This window comes from Patiria miniata, unplaced genomic scaffold, assembly GCF_015706575.1.
Source record: "Patiria miniata isolate m_02_andy unplaced genomic scaffold, ASM1570657v1 HiC_scaffold_9, whole genome shotgun sequence".
Taxonomy (NCBI): domain Eukaryota; kingdom Metazoa; phylum Echinodermata; class Asteroidea; order Valvatida; family Asterinidae; genus Patiria; species Patiria miniata.
In genome coordinates this window covers 24802789-24817220 of record NW_024037076.1, presented here as the reverse complement: position 1 = coordinate 24817220, position 14432 = coordinate 24802789, and the positions used below count along the sequence as shown (strand labels likewise).

The window sequence follows — 14432 nt, the reverse complement described above, 5'->3', positions numbered from 1 at the left end:
CAAAATTTGTTAAATATAAACCTTTCAACATACACTTTACCAATTTATTATTGTAATCTAAATTGGTGGAAGTGTTTACCATTGTATTTCCAAATATGATAGATTTGTTATAATACGTAGCACCCATTTCTAAAAGCAGCATATGTAGAATTAATTTGGTGATTGCAGTATTTGTTGTTGATGGCATTTTCAAATGTTGACAGCTAAAGTAATTCATATTTTCTCCATAGTATGAGAGCATTATATTCCGTGGTCAGCGCGTTCTATTGGGATGTCTGTATATATTTGATTTGATATAAAGACTATATTTGTCTCGTTTATACGAAAGCAAAAAAAAAAGTGAATATTGTAATTTATGCAATTATTTCTTATGCCTCTATCCGTACACCTATTTAATTTCTGTGGGCTTGGGCATATGTGTAGATATTCATATTTGTTCGGTATTAACGTATACTACAATTTGTATTTCGTTTCTTTAGCGTTAAATTGTTTGCAAAGATTTGTTTTGCGTGGCATGAATTCTGGACTGCCTTGGGTCATTTCTGAAACCTTGGGTTCAGCTGAGGCTTTAGGCTACATCACTAATTAAGATTTGTGACTCTGGCTTTGTCTCATCACTTTTTTACTGCACACTGTAGTGTAAATAAATAAAGTGTATGTAGCCAATAAGGAACATGTCCATTTACAACCTACTACAGCTAGGGCTTACAGTTTCAAAGCCAATCCCGAAGCTGAATCCAAGATTGTTAAAATTGACCTAATTGAGAGTTTCATTTGCATATCAGTACTAAAATACACAATGCTTTACTCAGTAATTGGCAGGTTAAAAAAATTGTAGCAAAGGTTTTTGTATCCCTAAGGAATTTAGATGAATGTATCAAAATAAAACCACTCTAATACATGTACTCTAGGTGCAAATTATTTTGTTTGGAAATAGGATGAATTTTAGGGATAACACCATTAGTTCTGAATTAACCCCAACTCCCTAGCATAATTTACTAGGTACTGTACCCATTCAGGCAAATTCCAACACCCACATAGGAAATCGTACACACGCACTGTTGGACTTAGTTTCTGGAGGTATGCCAGACCATCAGTTTAGGGGTACTGTACCTATCCCAACAGATTTCAACAAAACCTGCTGTTGGGCTTTGATGGGTTGAGTTCGGTTAGGGTTAAAAGAAATAAACACTTTTTGAGTAGAGAAATGTCCATGTTCAAAAAGTCACACTTAGAAATGTGTATATCATCTGCAAGTTGCAAGATGCACGTACATACCCGACAATTTCAGAGAATGAATTCTGGAATGATCAAATATCATCTGACACATCATGTGACCTAGTGTCTTTGGTCTTGCAAATTCAAAGAGAAACTGTGTCCAATATTAGAACAAGTCAGTGTTCCAGAAATTATTCATATTTAATTTACATAGGTCGCAGATCAGTTGTACATGGCTAATGAAAAATGCATTAATTTGGAATATAATCCTCATGAAGACAATACAATGAGAGAAAAGAAAATGGACATAAACCGCCCAAAACATGTAAGTTTGACTGGTTAAGACAAATGCTTTATTGTCAAAAAGTCTTCACAATGTAAAATGTTACACTATAACCAAACCTGGAGGTTACGAATGTGAACGATACTTTATGATGCATCGTTTTGTATAATTTACATAACAATATTGTCAAGTATTGTTGCCATATTTTGATGTACATGTAAATAAAATAATTTTTCTACCAGCAAAAGATGAACAGTCGTTCTCCTGCAGTGGTTATTTGTAACAATTATTATTTCTTACGTATCTGGAATTGGCTCTACACTTGATGACTAAAATTCAATGTACAGTTTCAGCCATTAAAACATCTCCATTATACTTTTGCAAAAAGCATTTCTGTGGAGTTAATTGACACTCAAAGTAAAACTTTTGCACGGCAAATTCGGAAATCGGACCCAACTTTAAACAGTTAACACCAGAGGACGTGTAACCATGATCTGGCAATGCATATTTGCAGGGGCGTCTGATGGGTTAAATTGTCAAGCTTTCACCGAGTTGCTGGCAGTGGACGTGTATACACGTCAGTGGTTCCCATTGGTTTTGTGCACACCGTGTTTTGAAGAACTTGGCCATGGTACACCGCCTGTCATCGTAGCAAATATCACTCCATGGCGGGGCCTTGGAGTGTTGCAATAAATGAAGGCACGTTGAGAAGTATCGCACAAACTTTGTACAAATGACTCTCAAGAATCAGTATTGTGTTTGACTTAATTCGAATATTTGGCCAATTTAGCTTGTCTTTATTGAAAAATGGTGTTTTTTTTCGGCCAAAGATAATCCCAGCCCCAAGTGGTAACAGTAAACCCCCTGAGAAAAATCTTGACAAGGTATAGGAACTTTAATTTATCTGTACAAGTATATGAAGTCATGGACAGTATGGAAAGTATAATACAGTTTTGAACTTATAAAGTGGGGAGGGCTCGGAGAAGTATTTACAAAAAGGAAAAACCCCATAACAAAAAGCCACCACATCTCAAATCTTGAAAAGTTTTGAGAATGCTATCTACAATCAGCTGTAGACAGCTGAACATTTATTCAAAACAAAAGACCATGGAAGCAATATGTCAGCTCACTGTACACAAAGAAATGTATCAGTTGCTTCATGTACCACCCAAAAACACCCTGCCTATTTACACTGTGCTGCCCAAAATTGCCCAAGCACACTATGGTTGTATGTACTCATCAGGGAATTAATACGATGTAATACAATTAAATACAATGTAATACAATCTAGTACAGGTGCTGAAGGGTTAATTCTATGTACAGAGGGTTATTCAGAAGTGTGCCATGGGGTCTTCGAATCGTCTCCTTTTCATACGGAATGCCTCCATCTCTTCTTCAGTTGGTTCCTTGGTCTCCATGGCGCGCAGGGAGTTGTACGGCCGCTTGCGCTCGTCCATGGCCAAGATGCGCTCAGCCTCCCGCTGGCTCTCTGCTTCCTTCTGCAGTGCCTGTGTAGTGGAAACCAGCCAAAAATATTAATATTGAGTTTAAAAATTGAATATCAAATTATGAAATTTTGGTTCGATTTCGTCCCACTGGCTCCTTACCTCTTGTAGTTTCTTCCGTTTTATTGCCTCCTCATCCTCTTCACTGTCACTATCATCGCTGCTGCTCTCCTGATGTCTCTTCTTCTTTTTCTTCTTCTTCTTGTTCTTCTTTTTCTCCTTTCTTCTTCGCTCTTTCTCCAACCGTTCTTTGTGTTGCTGTTGAGTGAAAAACATATTTAGATTTGCGACAGTTGGGAAACTGTATAACTGCGAGATGGGACTGACTTGTGATTGACTTTAATTGACTTGTGATTGACTTGTGATTGACTTGTGACGGGCTTGTGATTAACCTATGACTGACTTGTGACTGGTTTGGGATTGACTTGTGACTGACTTGTAATGGACTTATGATTAACTTGTGACTGACTTGTGATTGACTTGGGATTTACTTGGGATTGACTTTGGACTGACTTTTGATTGACTTGTGATTAACCTATGACTGACTTGTGACTGGTTTGGGATTGACTTTTGACTGACTTGTAATGGACTTATGACTGACTTATGATTAATTTGTGACTGACTTGTGATTGACTTCGATTTGGCTTGTGATTGACATGTGACTGACTGGTAACTGACTTGTGACTGACTTGGGATTGACTTGATTAAAAACGTTGGCTACAAGAACCACAATAGCGCCCTCAGCCGAGTATGCAGAGAGGGGATACAAATCAACTCACCTCCATCAGGGATTTCGGCTCTTCTTCCTCGCTTTCTTCGCGTTCCTGCTCAGGTATAATAGCCAAGTCCATGGTAGAGGCTTGCCGTCCAGCCTGGCCCGTGCAGTAGGAACCCCTGACGGTGGAGTGACAGCAGGCGTAGCCCCAGCGGAAGTCCTTCCAGTACGAACCCCACACGCTCTGTAGACACAAACAGTGTAAAAACCTCAGCCAATTCAAGTTATGAAACTAACACAGCCCCCGATGAACTTGCACTGCTGTCTGCTTGGTGCACGCCATGGTCAAGGGTATAGTTTGATGAACGGTGATCACAACTGAGTGCAGATTGAACGAACAGACCCAGCCTCTTAAAGCCGGCGCATAGCATCCTAGGTTGGAAGGTTAACAATGGGCTGTCTTCCGCTTGGGTGCTTCGGATGTCAAGCGGGGACGCGTCACTGATCATAATTTCCGTACCTTGAAAATGTATGGATGTTAAATTTCGGTCGAAAATGCTGCTTTTCCAAGAGTATAATTATACATATGGGTATGCCATGCTGGCATTATTGTTAGGAACAGACAAAAAACTAATATCAATTTGGGTCATTCTTTTCTATCCTTGTTAAATCTGACATGTTTCTATGATTTTATAATTCTGATGCACTCCTTAATAAAGTCGTCCTCCACAAGCAATAATGAAAAGCAAACTATCCACCTAACAAATATATATCATTTATGATACTTAAATGGCAAATTACAAAGTACCAAAGTAACAGGAACAGGAAAAATGTCACACTTCTATAAATTCAGATTTATGGAGTGGCCCATTTATTAAGTGACTTATCCACAAAATCACTGCTCATAGCACAGTTCGCATATTAAACCAAACTCTTTTGAAAATATTATTAAGAAGATCATCTCAGCTCCCCAGCTGCAAATGACCTTCCAACAGGCATGCAACTAGGAATGCCTGAAAAAAAAAGAAGAAATTCCAAACCACACAAGACTTTGTACTGTATTTTTCAATTTGTAATGGCATTCATGAGAAGTAAAAAACGAGGAAATCAGCGGATCCGAGGAAAAGTTGCATGCCTGTTCCAAAGATCTGATCTGATCTGCCACACTCACCGTGTGATTGCTGGTCAAGACGTCCTCTTGGTATTTGGATTTGACCTTTGCCCTCTCCTGACCTTTGATGACATTGCCGTGCCTGGAGTACTCAACATAGTCCTCCTGTTACGATGACAAAATAAACATTGTTTAATGGATGAAACGCCAAGACAAAAACGGATAACTTTATCGCTGATTCTTGAAAAAGGACCTTCAAGTCAAGCTTTTCCTTCTCAGCAGACTGTTGATGCAAGTAACAACAGAGCCCAATTTCATAGAGCTGCTTAAGCAGAAAATTTGCTTAAGCACGAAAAAACATTGCTTAGTAAAATTAGGTTACCGGCAAAAACTCCATGTGATGTACATTGCTTGTGACTGGTATTTAGCTGTTGTTTACTTAGCATAACAATTGCATGGAGTTTTGGCCGGTAACCTGATTTTATTAAGCAAGACGTTTTTGTGCTTAAGCAAATTTTCTGCTTAAGCAGCTCTATGAAATTGGCCCCAGATCTCAGAACACACAGCAAAAATAACCAGTCAATGGAATAATGTAATATGAATATCACTGAATATGAGCTTGTATGATGGGATTGAGCATTACAACTTCAGGCTTTGAATCCAAATTCCAAAAAATGAAAGCTCTTCATCAGAAGAACCGAGGGGTTAGGGGAAACAAGACCTACATAGTACATTGTACGCCAGACACAAATTAAAGTCATTGAACTCAACAGGAGCAATGAATGGTCACATTTTCAGCTTACCGTCTGGGCCAACAAGAGTTCCCGCGCTGGTGCCTCCAGATGCTCTGCTCCTCCATACTACGGGGAAAAAATGAAATAAAACATCAATATACCAATTAGCAGCCAATTTAGGCTGGTGCTTGTTAAACTTGATCAGCGCATTGTTCAATATTCAAATATTGGATAAAATTGAATACTCGAATACAACATTATTCAAAAATGCCTAGCTCTAGAGTATGACATTTTTGGCTTTTCATCCCTATGATCCGTACTTAAATCTTACATAGCAGTGATACGATAAATGATGTTTTAACATCTACTGGGGTCTTGAGACTTACTCGCTCCAAGATGCTGCCTTTCTGGTTTGCCTTGAAGTCGTCCTTCTTGACAGAGAACTCCTTGTGTAGCAGCTCTAGCTTGGTGGGCTCGGCCTGCAGATGTACGTCAGTTCCTTTTTCTGAAGCCTCCCATGCAAACACTTCAAGTAAACACCCCCCACAAAAAATGTCAATAACTTCTAATAAATTGAGAAACCTACATAGTAGAGATTGTCAGTAATACAGATAGTTTCTAAGTTGTGTTATTGTCGAGTCTTCGTTCCAGACCAACGTACTAGACTTTATTCACGAGTCGGCCATATTAAATTCAAAGGTAAACTCTTTATTATTGGAACTTGCAAGTAGAAATGAAAGCAATGAAATAAAAGTTCATTACAAATTAATACCAGTCTGCTCTGATGAATAATTTAAAACTTGTGATTAAACATACCTGATGTTTTAAGCCACATTTAAAAAAAGAAAGAAAGTGAGGCTTGGCACGCACTCCAATCATAAAATAGTCTGGCACCAGCCCATTCAACAGTTTACAATATATAAAAAAGATTCAGGGAACACTATCAAAGATGGCTTCCTCCTGAATAAGGTCTATAACAGAACGAGGCCCCTGTGAGTGCGATTTGACTCGAGAAATGGTTCTTGCCCAGATTTGGCTCTTTACTCCGGCATGATTATTGAGGCCTTAAAGGTATCAGAAACATAAATCTGGCAAGTCGAGCAAAGCGGGCGACAGGCAGTAAAGCCGCCTCCAGGCAAAGCCTTGTCGCTGTAATAATTGAAAAAGCTGGAACTGAATTGAAAAATTTGTTCACTCACGCTGTGCTGTGGCCATCTCTTTCGTGTCTCCCGTCGCTCTGACAAAATTGTCGCCGGCCATTTTGGAACTGCAATAGGGATGTAATACCAAGGCAACTTGATTTCATATTTGTTTTAAAAAATCACTTCGGATATATATTATCGCATCTAGCAAAAGGATGGCTATCAGTCATCATGGCATCAGTTTAACCCTAACCCACCTCACTCCTCCAAAATCCTCCTGGCGGTTTTGGAGGATTCTAGAGGATTGAGGATGAATGGTGATTGAATCAAATGAGGATTCTGGAGGATTGAGGATGAATGGTGATTGAAGCACATGAGGATTTTTGAGGATTGAGAATGAATGGTGAATGAAGCACAAGAGGATTTTGGAGGATTGAGGATGAATGCATTTTGAGGCAGGACTGTCTGATGATTTTGAAGGATTTGGCATTGGTTATCCTTCATTTAAACACGAGTGCAAAGTTTTGGGATGAGGAGGATTTTGGAGGATTGAGGATGAATGCATTTTGAGGCAGGACTGTCTGACAATTTTGAAAAATTTAGGCAGAGTTGAAAAATTTTGGAGGATTTTGGAGGATTGAGGATGGTTGTAAGCAACAAGGGCCTAGGGGGTTAGGGTTAATGCTTAATGGCAAATGATTCCAATCCCAAACCATATCAACCTTTTTTTCACAACTTGCAGGATTTTACACAGCTTTACATAACACAGCACTGAAATTCATTAACCAGTTCACGTCGGATGACATGTATACACGCAATGGTTTTGCTGTATTCGGAACAGATGACAGATAAACATGCAACGAGCGAGGCTGGAAGTATCTGTCAGCGACCCGCTCCCAGCGAGCGAGGCTAGAAATATCAGGGTGTGCTACCCGCAGATGACAGCCTGAACCCGTCTGGCATGGAGGTTCGTGAAAACTATCCCGCGCCTGGGTCCGATCAATGTCAAAATAAGCCCGGCGTGAACTGGTTAAGGCAAGTAGCTTAGACACAGTGTCCAAAAATATTGTTGTGATCAATTGACAATTGCGCAGCGATGCGTAACTGAAATTAAATGAAACTCATAGGGATTTAGGCCAAGGATAAAGAGTATCTGCACAATCAAACATTTTCAAAATTGACTTCATGGTTTTGTAGTTATTTTTAAAAAAAGTCAGATGGACACTTTTTGGGGGACATACTGTACAGAGAGTGATGCCGTTGGGTTCCTACATAGTAGTGGGACGTGGAAGATTTAACAACATTAATAGCAAACATGCAGAGGGAGTCGGGAAAACCGCTAAGAAATCTACTCACTTTTCTCTCGTATATTAATCAGTAATTTTTATTCCAGCAAACACTTACTCTTCAGCACTCTGATCTTTGAAGGGGTTCTGCCTCATGGAGCGAGTCTTGGGGTCGTAGTACGCTGAGTTTGGATCAAGATTGTACAAATACTGCAAGGGGAAAATATATCAAAATGTCAAATCTCGTCAGACTTCAATAAAATATCTATCAGGTTGTTCATTATTTATTACAATTTTTTTTTGTTAATAATGTAGCTGAGTCAGTTACAGACCACTGTCACTGCATGAGTTTTAAGGAATACTTTTTGTTCAGGAAATACAAATCTACACAACTATAAGCATTTGATTAAGCAATAAATATCCTTTACAAATAGTCATTAAAGTCTACAGGTAACTTAGCATTTAAAATGAACAACAGAAAAAAATATGACAAAAAGAAATAAACACAAAAATGTAAACAATCGCTAAGCATCTATACTACTCACCTTGGCTGTGTCCTCCCTGATTCTAAGGTTACGCACTGTGATACGTCTATGAACGAAAATCAAAAGAAAAAGAAAATAGATATTATTTCTATCCTAACTTGCTGATTGATAAGCATATTTGAAGACAATATTTGCATTACAAACAATAAAAAAAATCATCCTTGACTTGGACCATTACCATTATACGGGGCTTTTAAAACTACAAAGAATGGTATTTGAGACAAATGTGGCTCACCTTTTGCTGTCAAAGTTGGTACCCGGCATGTCAAAGTCATCAGCGTACTTGTCCTCATCAGCGTCACTGTTGTCACTGTCTCTCTCCTGTTGTAACAATCACAATCTCAAAAATCAGAACCAACCAAGCCAAATTATGTTGATAAGCACTAATTTCCAAGTGTTGCTGCTCAGCATCAACTCAAAACAGAAGGTTCTTTGATGTAAAAACTGAAGTTTGTAGGCAAAAAAGCAATGTAATGTACATGTACACCCATACTCAATTTGTATCCTTGTGGAGACATCGCTTTGTTCACGAGTACAAAATCGTGAGAGAGTCGAAACCTATTTTCAAAATGCTCCTATTTAACCAGAATTACTTTTTTTGGGTTGAAATTCCGACCAAATATCCTTTACATAAAATACTTTAATTTGTTTATCTTGGAAATTCCTAATTTTTGAGTAAAATCCATATATCTATTTCATGAAATCCTTCACCTTTAGAAATTGCCTTGTGGAGACCTTTACAATCTTTTTTCTGTATTATACCCGGGTCTCCACAAAGCATCATTTTTCGAAACACTTTATTCATGACTAATTCTCATATGTTTTTCTTTGGGGGGGGGGGGGGCTGCTTTGTAAGTATATTTGTAAGTTCATTTCTTGCAACACATCTAGATGAAATAAGCTCTAATTGCAAAAAAACACACTGGCTTCCAAATTTATGGAAGCAGCAAATATTACAGAATCTGGTTGGACCTCCATGCTGATTCATGGACATTGTCGCAGTACAGTCACCTCACACAGAGGAAACCAAACCCCTTCATCCACACTCTTTGAAATTCAAAACATTTTTCAAAACCCCTCAACGGAATGTTGACAAGACAAGCAGTCTGCCTGAAAACACAAGATATTGATTGCATCTTTGATCGGAGTGAGCCTTCGGAAAGTGATCATAAATAGGTTGAGTTGAGGTGAATAATTCTGCCTACCAGTTGCTCGGTTGTCAGCTCTCCCGATGCGAAGTCTTGAAGCTGCTTGCCTTTAAGCTGTTTCTTGGCCTGGTACAACAACAATAAGAATTAAATTGAACAGAATCTAACAAATTGAATTGATTTTTCAATAAAACTGAAAAACAAAAATACTGCAAGTTAAACTTGTGCGATCCCCTTGGCATGCCGGCAGTATTTATACAGTCAGTTAGTAAGCACACTTTTCAGTGTACCAAACCAAAATCAACAATGACCTCATTTGACCTCTAGATGACCTTTGACCTCAAAAGTCTCAAGTCATGTCCCCCTATAGCTACCCAAAGATTGTCACCAAGTTTGGTTGAGAGTGAAGCACTTTTCAGTTTATCTGACCAAAATCAACAATGACCTCATTTGACCCCTACATGACCTTTGACCTCAAATGTCTCAAGTCATCTGAAGTCCCCGTACCCAAAGATTATTGTCACCAAGTTTGGTTGAGATTGAAGTCTGACTTTTCATATGACAGCACTAAACAGTTAACCTAAAATGGAACACACGGACACACATACACACTGAAGTTTACACTACTGCAAGATGCCCCTTTCTTGGCTTAAAACCAGGGGGATAAAAACTGAATTGATGCCATACCACTTCTTTTTTGCAAATCAAAACCTCACCTCTTCTATTTTGGCGTATTCGTCTAACACCGCTTCGTATTCCTCAGGGTTGTAGCCATTCCATCGGTCTCGCTTCCCGTCGTAATCAAAGCTCAGCTTTGGCTGCATGTGTTCGTCTGGCGCAAACTGATCCCCTGTAAACTTGGCCCCGACTTTGCGAGGTCTCTGGAGTAATGTTTAAAAAAGGCAAAGTTTTGTTTTTGAGAATTATAATTTAGGATTGGATAATGACAATAGTGACAAGTCAGTGATTAAGAATTTGAAACAAGATGCAACAATTCCTATGGGAAATAAGACAATTAAGAATATTCTTGATGTACCTGTGCAGGAACTGAATATAGTAAAAGCTTACAATTTTTAACTACTTCGAGTGATGGAGTAGTAAAACTAGCTTCCCGGGGTGATCCATGGGGCATTCTCATTTGCTGAGTGAAAGCAGAGGGAAAATAGCAGGCCCAATGGATCGTAGAGGGAGGTTTATTTTCGCATTACCTCAACGCAATCTTTCTTCTTGTGCGTCATTGCTCCACAATTTTCGCAGGCACCTTTTCGGAATTTTGTTGAAACGGCCCCCTGAAATAAAGAAACAAAGAGTGTGATGTCATGTAAAATTTTGATTTCTGTGACATCGCAGCAGAGAAAAAAATTACCACAAAAATTGAGATACTGCTTCAAGTAAAAACAATTTTATGTCAACACAATTTTTTTTATAATACTTCAGCACACATGCTGACACTTTAAGCGATCCTGCATTTTTTGGTCCATTTTTAATATAAAAATTAAAGTGAATATACAACATTTGCAAACATCAAATAACAAAAACAACCAAACTATTATGAAATACCTTATGAACTGTTAGTGAATGACAGTCTAAAGCATCCTGTAAAATCATGGCACCTGATGTGCTGTCATTTTCAAGAAAAAGGTATTTTTGTATCAATTTTCAACGCTGGTCAGCCGACCAGAGTTGGAAAAAACTGATTTTTTTTCAAATACTGCCCCCAATTTACCATATTTTGTCAGTAAGTTCAGTAAGTCTGCATTTTGTTTGCAATTGATTACACACCTGTGAAAGGGTACAAGTCTGCTAGACTGGTTCCCCGACCTTACAATTCCTTGATGTCTATAAATTGCTCTGTTTCATCTTAAGTGGGTCAGGGAACCAGAATACAGAAAATTATTGTTTTTCTTGGGTTTTCCAGCATCTACGAACACAAAACTTCAAACAAGTCAGTCCAACAGTATTTGCTATAAAATACTAACCCCGCAAATCCATCCATTTCTGAAAATTACAACAAAAGCAAAGGTTGTATATTTCCTTTAAGTCTAATGAACTGTATTTTCCCACAATTTCTTGGTGAAGGGTTAAACTTTCGGTAATTTTCAGATTTCTCAAATAAGCTTTCTAAAAAAAAAATGATAATCACGTGTTGTCTTTTTCAATTACTCTGTCTAATGCCTAATGCATGTTTTGGCTCATACCTCGCGTACTCCCTTCTTGTACCATGACGCAATGTCTGAGAACTGCCTCTCTTTCTCCGCCTGTGGTCTCTGATGCTTCAAAGTCGGTTGGCCGTACCCAACGTACCAGGGCACGGTAGAAATATACTGGGGGATGTGAGGGTTGATGTCTCTGAGAAATGTAGAAAACAAATCATGTTAAAAACTTGAATTCTCTCAATGTCTTAACTTCTGAGCAAATAAATGTTGGGTGTTCCCAACCTACAGTGGTTAGCCATCCAATATTGATGATACACCTGAATCATATGCTACTTTGAGAAACAGTTATAGCCTTCTAATTTACCAGTTTTAAAGCTTGTTTACATCAAACAGAACAAAAAATAACTGCACAAAAATTACTGGAGACTACAACCTAATTTAATTTATTACTTGTATTTGTATCATATATTACTAAATGTACCATTAGGGAGACACGTTATCGTAATTTTTTTTCGATAATAGGGAGGCACCGGCTTTTAGGGAGACACATAACTGTCTCCCTAATGGCACAGCCCCCCTTTAGAGGCAAGATTTTACTGTCACAATTAGGTTATATTTGTTGCTCGTGGTCTAATTAGTAAAAAATACCGAAATTCGTGGAAAACGGACAAGGGAAAATTGGGTTATAGTTTGACAAAAAATTGTGCACAAGTCTAAGGGAAAGTCTCCCAAATCACCCATTTCCGGTTATCATTATTACTTGTATCATAATTGTTCACGTAATTATCATGTACATCAGGGCTCAATGTGGATCAAGACTTAACACTCAGAAAACTTTCTTGGGTACTGCAGATACATGAATGCAACCATCGCCTGGAAAACCCATACTTACTTTCCCTCTTCGTCGGTGAGCGCAGGGGCGGTTCCCGCCTTTCTGGCCTCCTCCAGCTCCTTGGCTTTCCTCCAGTCTTCTCTCTTGGACTGCTGGGAGGGCTCCATGGAGGAAGCGACGGAGCTGGCGGCCGCCGAGGGCAGCAAGCCCGGGGCTTGCATGGACATGACTGGGCCAGGGGTTGGGCAGACTTCGATGTCTCGGTTCCACGATTATTAACTGCTGTTTATCTGTTTTTGAAAGGATGAATGTTGTTAATTTTACCACCAAATAATAAAGGAAGAAAAACGTGTCACAATTCTACATATCCGTGCAACAAGGTGGAATCTACAAAAAGAAAAGTTAAATTGTCTTCCCCCAAATTTAATTAATGATTTTTTAATCCCAAATTTACCTTTTCTCAACATACTTTAGACAATCATTGATAATGATTAGAAAATAGGTGTTCCCAAATGTTTAAAATAACAATGAATTTGGGACCGAGAAACATATTAAATTTTGTTGAAATATTCCCTAAAAAATATTTGTCTTCACATGTCATAGCCTGGCCTAGTACACATGCACATCACATAACATTACATGCATACTGCATAGACTTTGTACACAAAACAAATCAGATCATAATGAGGCTTAGCCCCACTAGTGTGGCCGTCGGTATGCTGCGCTGAACCCAAGGCCACACACCGTGGTCTGCGCACTACTGAGGACGTTTTCATAATTTCAACAGCGAATTTCTTACATATGGTTGTATTCTACGATGTCCCAACTTTCACTTCTGGGATGCTTGGGTGTAATGATGTTCAATTTTCCAAGATATTCTTGAATCTTTCTGGAGCCCATATGCACTCGTGAAACGTCTGGTGATGGCAGCCATTTTGAATGTGACAAGAGATGACCTCAAGCTGTGACGTCGCGTTTATGCAAATTGCTTGTCGAGCGAGGGCGCGAGTTGCAAATGCGACGGCTGTTTCCTGTACCATGCATTTATCGTCTGGGGGCCACGTGCACTGATCTCTATTCAGGATCTACGGCACAGGAAACAGCCGTCGCATTTGCAACTCGCGCCCTCGCTCGACAAGCAATTTGCATAAACGCGACGTCACAGCTTGAGGTCATCTCTTGTCACATTCAAAATGGCTGCCATCACCAGACGTTTCACGAGTGCATATGGGCTCCAGAAAGATTCAAGAATATCTTGGAAAATTGAACATCATTACACCCAAGCATCCCAGAAGTGAAAGTTGGGACATCGTAGAATACAACCATATGTAAGAAATTCGCTGTTGAAATTATGAAAACGTCCTCAGTAGTGCGCAGACCACGGTGTGTGGCCTTGGGTTCAGCGCAGCATACCGACGGCCACACTAGTGGGGCTAAATGAGGCTGAGCCTGAATTTTACTTAGCTTTATTTCTCCCAAAAAAGTGCGCTCTAAAGATAGTACAAATGTAAGGAAAACACCTTTACCTTATTAGATGTCTCTAAATATTATGAAACCGTGGTAGTTTCGTGTAAATATTGTACTTTTTTGGCAAAACTTACCGACGTCACTTTCGCTGCGTAAACCTATGAACGTGAAGAAAACGCGATGGTGCCAGTCGTACTCCCTGTCTACTTATCACGCTTTCTTATGAACTGACTATTCATTTCTAAATTTTCGTCGCATACGGCTGTTTAAAACAACTGAGTATAAACACA

The 14432-nt window shown here is 39.1% G+C and overlaps 1 protein-coding gene across 1 annotated transcript; it reads right to left on the bottom strand.

The window, feature by feature from the left end:
* Positions 1–1544: 1544 nt before the first annotated feature.
* Positions 1545–14381, bottom strand: LOC119721051 (pre-mRNA-splicing factor SLU7-like). The gene is made up of 16 exons (XM_038190924.1): positions 14277–14381; positions 12736–12965; positions 11886–12036; positions 10896–10976; positions 10404–10568; positions 9745–9813; positions 8775–8860; positions 8540–8585; positions 8113–8204; positions 6766–6833; positions 5953–6092; positions 5636–5692; positions 4893–4997; positions 3786–3965; positions 3109–3264; positions 1545–3009 (listed from the first exon to the last, which is right to left on the bottom strand). The coding sequence occupies exons 2-16, from the start codon at positions 12900–12902 to the stop codon at positions 2833–2835; spliced, it is 1740 nt and encodes a 579-aa protein (XP_038046852.1). The 5' UTR covers positions 12903–12965; positions 14277–14381; the 3' UTR covers positions 1545–2832.
* Between the last annotated feature and the right edge of the window lie 51 nt (positions 14382–14432).

Coding starts and splice junctions, on each gene's coding strand:
- LOC119721051 (XM_038190924.1), bottom strand. CDS start 12,902: ATGTCCATGCAAGCCCCGGGCTTGCTGCCCTCGGCGGCCGCCAGCTCC. Junction 4,998..5,635: donor AACTCTTGTTGGCCCAGACG/GTAAGCTGAAAA, acceptor TCATCGTAACAG/GAGGACTATGTTGAGTACTC. Junction 3,010..3,108: donor AACGGAAGAAACTACAAGAG/GTAAGGAGCCAG, acceptor TCCACTACACAG/GCACTGCAGAAGGAAGCAGA.